Below are 9,359 nucleotides of genomic sequence, written 5' to 3' on the forward strand. Positions count from 1 at the left end.
ATATTCCAGCAAGACAAAGCGATCATGTCGTCTCTAAATGTTCGTTTTCCATTTGAATGTCTTTCACATTAAAATAGCATCGATAGTAAATAAATAATTTAGAGGGAATGCAGCCCCCTTAGTTTTTAATGAAGGCTATCACGACTTTTAAAGTTGCAAAAGAAAAGACTAGAAAAAGGCCAGTTAAGGCCGTAGAAATGAAACCCGAGCTGAGATGTTTCTAAGAGAAGAATAACACGCGGAGTGACATCTTGTTTCGTGCAGCGAGACGAGAACAGTCTCACAACTCAACTGTCAGTGAAGTTGTTGTAGGTGTTCAGCAGTTGAGGCTCACTCACTGCAGGTCAGCTGGCACAGTTTACTGATGGTTCGCTGCCCACACACACACACACACACACACACACACACACACACACACACACACACACACACACGCTCTCGTAGCTCTCTGCCTGGACCATCCCACACTCCAACAGTGTCTTTCCCACAGAGCCGGCAGTCAGGAGGAATATGGGCAAATCGGAAAGCCAAATGGATATCATGGAGAAATCAAGTAAACCTGGAAAGCGTCGCTGGACCGTTGCAGAGATTGGTCTGTCCGTGCTGCTGCTGTTGGTCAGCTGTGCCTTGGCCGGGCTGGTGGTGCTCTACACGTCGATTGTGAAAGGTAATGTAATCTCACTGTGGAGGGATCCAGATAATCCAGACGGCGGCAGCAGTAATGACACAGCAGTGTCTCTCTCTCTCTCTCTCTGCTCGGTTTTTTGTGTGACTGTAAGCTGGCACTGACACAGGAAACGATCCTCACCGTAGAAATGCTTTGAGATTATGACCAGGATATTGCTTTCTGCCAAAAATGATGCACATATGTACTCATAATATCATATCCTCTACACACAGGTCAAATCTTTAAGTAGGGATATCCTTCCTTAACTTAAATGTTGAACTTTAATTTAGAGCAAAGTCTGTGTCTTATGTTGTCTAAAGATCTGTTTCTTCCAACCGACTCAGAACAATCCAACAAGACGAGTGTGTCGAGGAGCTCAACAAGTGAAGGTGGGTTCCAGCCGCCATAAGCTTCTGAGCTGAACACAGGAAGCACTGTGCGATAAAGCGGGTCGGCCCGCGTCATATGGGGGAGCCTGCAGCTCCGATAGTCGCTGTAATGCTGTAATTCCCTTTGCTGCCCCATCAGCAGTGCCACACAAAAGTCGAAGAGCAGTCACTGCTGACATAGACAGACTGTCGGACACACCATAGAGACGGGCTGTTCAGAATGTTTACTGTTTTTACACAATAACATCCTCCTCGTCTCAGTCGGGGGTGTCGTTGCTCAAATAGCCTGCATTCTCATGAATGTTGACACTGACCCTCACTTTTCCAGGCCAGCTGTTTCGCTCCCGCCTCAACACTGTGTGCACAACTGCGGACTGTGTTACTGCAGGTGAGAGGAACTGACCCCCCCCTGACTTTGCATCAGTCAAAGCTGTTTTCCAACCACATGTGGATTCCCACCTCTCCCCCTCTCTCTGTGGTTCCTCACAGCCGCTCGGCTCTTGCAGAACATGGACGAGTCCGTGAAGCCCTGCGATAACTTCTACCAGTACGCCTGCGGGGGCTGGCTGGAGAGACACGTTATCCCGGAGACGAGCTCCCGCCACAGCGTCTTTGACATTCTGAGGGACAAGCTGGAGATTGTCCTCAAAGGTCGGTTTTCGATCTGGAGAGTGTCAGTGGGCTGCAGCGTTGGGCGCGCACGCGTGGGCTTCATTCAGAGATGAAATGTCTGGTTTGTTGTTGCAGGTGTTCTGGAGACGGAGAACGAACAGGACAGGAATGCCATCAAGAAGGCCAAAGTCCTCTACAACTCGTGCATGAATGAGAGTAAGGCTCGGTTATAACAACGGGTGTTGAAAGATAGAAGACATAAACACAGGCAGTTTGTGTTTCAGGAACTGTTGGTTGTATTGTTTCTCATCCAGGAAGTCTGCAGGGATCGCCAAAGTAAAATGTTAGACTTTTTAATGTAATTTAGAATTAAATACCTGTTTTGTGATCTTATTGTCAAAGTATGAAAGTGTGTTTTCAGTACCGGTGTAACAGTAGGCCTATATAATTCATACATTTCTAATTATATAAATTATTTAATTTATGTAGCCTTGACATGCACAAGGTGCATTGAAATTAATGAACCAGTTCAAAAGGATTAATCCATTTTAGTTATGTTAATTTAAGTTTTTGCCTTCTCTCAGACGATGGGCTTCCTAGCTCCTTGTCTTTTTCTGAGGGATCAAACAACCTGCTGTTGAAAAAAATGAATCTGGACCAGCCAGGATCAGCTTTTTCTCCTAAATTTATTCGACAAAGTATTTTCATCTGCAGACAAAAATAGTTTGCTGCAGGAACGACCCTGAGTCTAGCAGGAATCTCCCTTTTAAGGAGGAGGAATCAAACTGTAGACAAAAGACGGGTCATGTCCTATCTTACAAAGACAAGATGTACAGAACACAGATGTCATAATGTCCTCTGAAATTATCTCATGTCATGCTCGTATCACCTGGCTACACACAAACAGGCAATCATTTTAGTCATAGGATAACATTGGAAAAAGAGGAGATGGATCAACGTCTGACCTGACAAAGTCTAATTTATCAAAATTCCCATAACACTGCAGATACCCGGCGCGGGGGGATGGAGCTAAATGTAGATGTTCAAATTCCCCTGTAAAGACATGGGGGCCTCATAAGTTAAGATTGAAAGTTGATTCTTGTGGGGAGATTGTCGACTGCTGTCGTCTGACAGGATAATAGTGTAAAGACGGCCGTGTTGTTGTGTAAGTCGTGATGTTTCCCCTGCAGGCCTCATAGAGCAGCGGGACTCGCAGCCCCTTCTGAAGCTCATCCAGAGCATCGGAGACTGGCCCGTGGCGTCAGACGACTGGAACACCACCACAGGTAGAAAAACGCACCGGTGGCTCGACGGAATGAGCACGTGCACCCGCAGCCACACAAAAACGATTGTGCTCCCACTCAAACAACATGTGCATCGCACGGTGCTCGTGCAGCTATATTTGCACCCAGTGAATCGCTGGAGTGTGAGCTCCGTTGGCAGGAAGCGAGAGGCCGGCCGAGGCTCTCGGTCGTGTGTGGAGCTCGGGAACGTGATGAGTGGGCGTAGAGGAGCAGGTTCTCACACTGCGAAGGATGCTTTAAATAGTCCACGCATGCTCCTGGCTCCTGCCACTTTAATTAAATGTAATCACCGACGGTGACTGGAGCAGAATTAACCACACGTTGCTGCATCTGCACAGATTTACACAGAGAGCCCGGTTAAATGGGCAGCAGGAGCAGGGAGCCTCACTGATGCATTTGCATTGATCTTTACAGCTAGACAACGGCGATTCAATGAAGTGCCATGTTTGTTTTGTGTTTTTGCTCCGCTTGCAGAGGAAGCATGGAGCCTGGAGGACACACTGGCAAAGCTCACCGCTCGTTTCCACAAGAAGGTTCTGCTGGACATGTACGTGTGGACGGACGACCGGGACTCCCGGCGCCATATCATTTATGTAAGACTACAAATAACAGGCTGCAGTCATGATGTCATCATCGCACAGTCACCATGTAGTCTGTCTCTTAAACTGCCTTACCCTGTCCACTTTATTGGGCTGGTTTTGGTCATTTCATGGGATTTATTGACGACTAGAAAAAATAAAATAATAATATTGTAATAATAATAAAATAATATTTTTTTATAATTGTAATAAAAATAATAATAATAATAAAATATTGCTACATTGCTAAATCATTACTCTTGGTGATTCGTTTTAGATTGACCAACCAGGACTTGGAATGCCATCAAGAGACTATTACTTCAATGATGGAAACTACAAAAAGGTGAGGCCTTAAAGGATCATTACACCAAAATCACACACACAAACACATAAACATTTTATGTGGTGTTTCATGCATTTAAAAAAATATGATAAAATGACAGTAACAGCTGCATACAGAACTACTTTCTACTGAAGAAACTGTCCACAGTGTCTGGTCTTATTGGTCTCATCCAGAGACGCCTGTTCACTTTTAGAAAGTACATTTATCAGGGCTTTCTTATAATTTTCCTTTTCTCTGACTGGTACAAATCTGATTCCAATCATTCCTGTTGTTCCGACACGACATTAATTCTGCGTGAAGCAACGTTTTACAGCCTGTGATTGCACCTTAGGTTCGAGAGGCCTACCTGCATTTCATGGTTTCTGTTGCGAAGATAACCCGAGAGGACAGGAACTTGACTCAGGATGACGAGCGCGTGTGGGAGGAAATGATGCAAGTGCTGGAGCTGGAGACGGACATCGCCAATGTGAGTGCCAGCCGCGACAGGAAATGGAAAACTGTGGGACGAGGGCTTGAAGAAAATGAATAATGGCAAGCTGAAAAATGAAAGAGCCGGGTTTCAATTAGTGTGGAGATAGATCAGCCCGGCTTTTAACCAGGGTTTTATTTCCCCTTCTTTTGTTCGTGTCTGTCAAGATGAGCATGGCGAATGAGACTTTCCTGATGAAAGGAAAGCAAAATATGAATATAACCATATATATAACCAAGCATCAGTTTATAGAAGGCTTCTTCCTTCCCCTTGCTGGACAGGCCACATCGCCGGCGGAGGAACGCCAAGATGTCACTGTTCTCTACTATAAGACGACGCTTGGAGAGCTGCAGAACACGTTCAGCTTCAACGTACGTGAGATTTCTCTTCTTTCTTGTACGAGTGAAATAATAAACAAGGAGCCGACTGTTGAGAGTAATTATTAGTTAAAGAAATTTACATTTATACTATGGGAAATGTATGATTGACTACACATGGCTGTTAAAAAAATTGTTTTGGAAAATCCACTCACTTGCTCTCTTGCCAAACATTAGATGAGAAGATTGATACCGGTCTCATTTCTGTACGCTAATATGAAGCTAACTAGTTAGCCTAGCGCAAAAGAATGGAAACGGGGGGGGGGAAACAGCTAGCTTAGCTTAGTCCAAAGATAACGAAAATTCACCTTACTATCAGGAGCCTTACATGAGGTGTCCCTCGTGACAGTGGTCAAGATGCAAATAACAGTGAGATAAAAAGTAAAATATTAAATTAACATATTATTTTATCCACCCACTGGTTAGCTTTACGTTTGACTCCTAAAGGAAGTAGCTTATTCTATTCAGTGGGTAAATACTGTGTTCAGAAACTTGAATAAACTTGAATCAATAGTGATTTCTCCTTCCACATTCTTGGAATAGTTAGAAAAATAGCTGGGAACACTTCCATGGAAAACCTATCTTGCCACATCGTGTTCGAACCACATCTAACATGCAGACTGTCTTTGTCTTCCAGGGTTTTAACTGGACACAGTTTATTCAAGGCGTGCTGTCCAGCGTGTCGGTGGAGGTGCAGCTGGAGGAGGAGGTGGTGGTGTACAGCTCCCCTTACCTGGAGAAGATGAACGACGTGCTCTCCAAACACAGCGTCAGGTCCTTGAGTCCAAGAGTGTTACTGCAAACGGGAGACCGTGGAAATTCAGTTATTGCACAAAAGCTACATTCAACTGACAGAAACAATTCATGTTTGCAGAACTATGCAGAACTACCTCACCTGGCAGCTCATCATCGACAGAGTGAACAGCTTGAGTCGCCGCTTCAAAGACGCCAGGGCCCGTTACAGAAAGGTGCGTGACAGAACAGCAGAAACAAAGGAGCTGCTTCGACAACTGAATGATAATGTGCTGTGTGTTCGCTCAGACGCTCTACGGGACGACCGTGGAGGACGCCTGGTGGCGAGAGTGCGTCCGCTACGTCCAGAGCAGCATGGAGAATGCGGTCGGAGCTCTGTATGTGCATGAGACCTTTGCTGGGGAAAGCAAGCGAATGGTGAGTCCTTTTGGTCTGTAAAACCGTGGGACGACATAACTATGACAGCTTGAATACATGTATGGGATTGTGATTACGCTGTTCTCAGGTCAGCGACCTTATCCGGAAGATCCAGAAAGCGTACGTGGAAACACTGGAAGAGTTAAGCTGGATGGATTCTCCCTCAAAGGAGAAGGCAAGAGAGAAGGTATACTACCCACGGCCAATATTCATATTCCATATTCTCTGTTATTATACTCACTGTCCTGCTTGGCATGTAGGCCATGGCGATCAAGGAGCATATTGGCTACCCGGATCATATCCTGCAGAAAAGCAACCAGAAGCTTGACCAGGAGTACGCTCATGTAAGTAAGAAGTGAGTCTTGTTTCCAAGCCATGCTGGAGAAAAAACAAAACAACATATGTTACTGATCTTCGATTTCTCTTTCCAGCTCAATTTCAGCATAGAACACTACTTTGAGAACATCCTGGAGAACCTGAAGTCCGAAGCACAAAAGAGTCTGAAGAAGCTCAGAGAGCCTGTTGACCCGGACTTGTAAGCTGTTGATACATCTGAGAGTACAATCTGTTTTTATCTTAAACTTAATGTAATCAAGGGAGCCGACACAAACCACCTCTATCAAATTAAAAATGACGTAAATGTTTTGCTTCCTATTTCAAGAACAAAAAACCTACCAATTTTCTAGATTTTACAGCAGTACGTCTTTATCTGAAAATGCATTTTAATGCTGATTTATCACCCAATCCCTCCTCAGGTGGATCATCGGTGCTGCCGTGGTGAATGCGTTCTACTCGCCCAACAGAAACCAGATCGGTAAGAGCTGTGCCTCTGTGGACAAACAAGCAATGTGTTCTTTATTATTATATACTCCTCAGTTGAATCCCGTTTAGTGTTGCCAATAGCTATAGTGTTTTCACTCTGGTTGTTTTTGTCCGTCCAGTGTTCCCAGCAGGAATCCTGCAGCCGCCTTTCTTCAGCAAACACCAACACCAGGCCCTGAACTTCGGCGGGATAGGGATGGTCATAGGACACGAGATCACGCACGGCTTCGACGACAACGGTGAGATATTTTGGGGGAAGTTGAATCGTTCATTGTCATTTCGCAACAACAGTTTATTTTTAAGTTGCTTTAACACATCGTGTTTCCCCCACAGGGCGTAATTTTGACAAGGATGGCAATATGCTGAACTGGTGGAGTAATTACTCTGCTGAGCATTTTAAAGAGCAGTCACAGTGCATGGTGCAACAGTACGGCAACTTCAACTGGAAGCTGGCCGGCGGACAAAACGTAAGCTCCCGCTGGTATGAAATGAGATGTTTTGTCTTAGCTGTAATCCCACACGGTGGAGGCCGCGTATTAAAGCGCCCGCCAACAATGAGTTGTTTTTCCACGTCGGTGTGCGTTTGTGGTTTCAGGTCAGCGGGATCAGCACTTTGGGGGAGAACATCGCAGACAATGGAGGCGTTCGTCAAGCATACAAGGTTGGATATTAGCTGCACCGAACCACGTGTTACTATTTCAGCTACAATGACCGACGTGTTTATAATAAACATGCTGCACATCTGAAAGCTGTTTTTAAGTGCGTGTGTGTTTACAGGCTTATCTAAAGTGGGTGGAGATGGAGGGTGAGGAGCCTCGTCTACCTGGTCTAGACATGAATCACAAGCAACTTTTCTTTCTCAACTTTGCCCAAGTGAGTAAGAGCAGCGAGGGAATGTTTGATTGTATTATTTTTCAGCAAATAGGGATTTCTCCGTCTGGAATCGAGAGTTCAAGAGTGGATGTTTGGAGGAGTAAAACACTGAGGCAAAGTGATGAGGTTGGGACAAGATGAGGTTGGGCAATCGCAGAACAAATCAGTGTTCGGCTCCACAATCACAGGGAGAAGAGACGCCGAAGTGAAGAGCATCTCGGTGCCGGCGAAGGGAATGTAAAGCATGAGCAGGAAACTGACAATTAGACTTGACAATGACGTCCCATTGTGATGGTGAAAGTCAGTTGGTGCATGAGTTAAATAACTCCAAAAATGCAAATTTCAACTGTATAGGATGAACTTGTGTTTGAAGTGAAATACAAAATGTAAAAATGCATTTTTAATACTTTCAATGCTTCTTTCAATGCTTTTAAAAGTAGGTTACCCTCCACTCATGTAATCACTCTCCCCCCCCTCCAGGTGTGGTGCGGTGCTTATCGGCCTGAGTATGCCAGCCAGTCCATCAAGACCGACTCACACAGTCCCTTAGAGTACAGGTAAAGAGTTTTAGTGTGCTCGGATAGATAAATCAGACCCAATAACAATATCTTCATAGGGAGTTTGATGGATTGAATCACATTGCGGTCTGTAATAAAATAGATTTATTAGTGAACATTAGAAAAGGTACTTTATGTTTCCCCACAATCGTAAATAACAACAGGCATTGATTCACTACCATGTCGGTTTCAAAATAAGGCCTTTTTTTTAGATGTTTTTGTTTTGTTTTAACACATTTAAGAAATAATCTGTTCATTAATGTTTAGGTGGATTATATTACAGATTATATTGCCATGAGTTGATGGAGACAACATACAGAGCTAATAAGAGAATATTAGACTTACTCAACTCAACTACAATTCACTCTGGCCGTGGTTTCAGAGGATTCAGCGTGCAAGCAAGCTCAGAGCAGAGAATACTGCTATTTTTATTTTGATATACTTGCCAATTCTTTTAATAATTATAAATTGGCTGAGTGGTGAGGAACACATTTGTCTGTGGTGTGACAAATTCAGAACACAGATTTTGTTTATGCTTTACCTGGACGTTAATTATTGTCTTTTCCCAAAGTAACAATCGCCACTTAAACACTTTCATTTCAAAGTCAAATTCACGTGTAGCTGTTGTAAATCTCTCTGTGGAGCGGCTGCACCTTCCCTCCAGTCTCGGCTCACTCATCCACTCAGCTGGACGCAGCTGGCACTTCTCACACCTCATTACATCTAAAGATTCAGCACTCTGTAAATATGAGCCTAATAAAATAAAATAAAAAAGCACGACTCCATTAAGCATCTCGGAAGCTGGATGTCTAGGATTCGTCTGTTTACTTCAACGTTTGTCATAATCTTTTGGTTTTCTTTTGTCTTCAGGGTGCTTGGATCCCTCCAGAATTTCGAGGCGTTCTCAGAAGCTTTCCAGTGCCAGAAAGGCAGTCAAATGAACCCCGAGATGAAGTGTCGTGTCTGGTAGAAGGTTTTACTCTTGAGAGTTTTATGTCTTGACTTGGGCAACTCGAATGAAAAGAACAAGTTGTTCTCCTTAAACAAAAAAAACCACAAAGACGTTCTGCTCATTTCCAATTTATTCGCGGCTGATTGATGATACTCTAGTTGTATTTAAAAAATATTGGACTACACCCTAGTGTCAAAACGTGACGCACATTTACTATAAAAAAAGAACTTCTTCAATTTGAAATGT

The 9,359-nt window shown here is 44.0% G+C and overlaps 1 protein-coding gene across 1 annotated transcript; it reads left to right on the plus strand.

The window, feature by feature from the left end:
- The first annotated feature begins 429 nt into the window (after positions 1–429).
- mmel1 (membrane metallo-endopeptidase-like 1) lies at positions 430–9,149 on the plus strand. The gene is made up of 23 exons (XM_084035522.1): positions 430–667; positions 1,012–1,056; positions 1,385–1,444; positions 1,546–1,707; positions 1,804–1,884; positions 2,859–2,954; positions 3,447–3,565; positions 3,828–3,893; positions 4,225–4,359; positions 4,644–4,733; positions 5,377–5,513; positions 5,614–5,707; positions 5,781–5,909; positions 5,998–6,096; positions 6,170–6,253; positions 6,341–6,444; positions 6,665–6,723; positions 6,851–6,970; positions 7,065–7,198; positions 7,327–7,392; positions 7,509–7,604; positions 8,085–8,161; positions 9,032–9,149. Exons 1-23 carry the CDS (start codon positions 511–513, stop codon positions 9,129–9,131), a joined length of 2,310 nt encoding a protein of 769 aa, XP_083891648.1. The 5' UTR covers positions 430–510; the 3' UTR covers positions 9,132–9,149.
- Positions 9,150–9,359: the final 210 nt, after the last annotated feature.

The sequence above is a fragment of the Eutrigla gurnardus genome, assembly GCF_963514095.1.
Source record: "Eutrigla gurnardus genome assembly, chromosome: 2".
NCBI classification, from domain to species: Eukaryota; Metazoa; Chordata; class Actinopteri; order Perciformes; family Triglidae; genus Eutrigla; species Eutrigla gurnardus.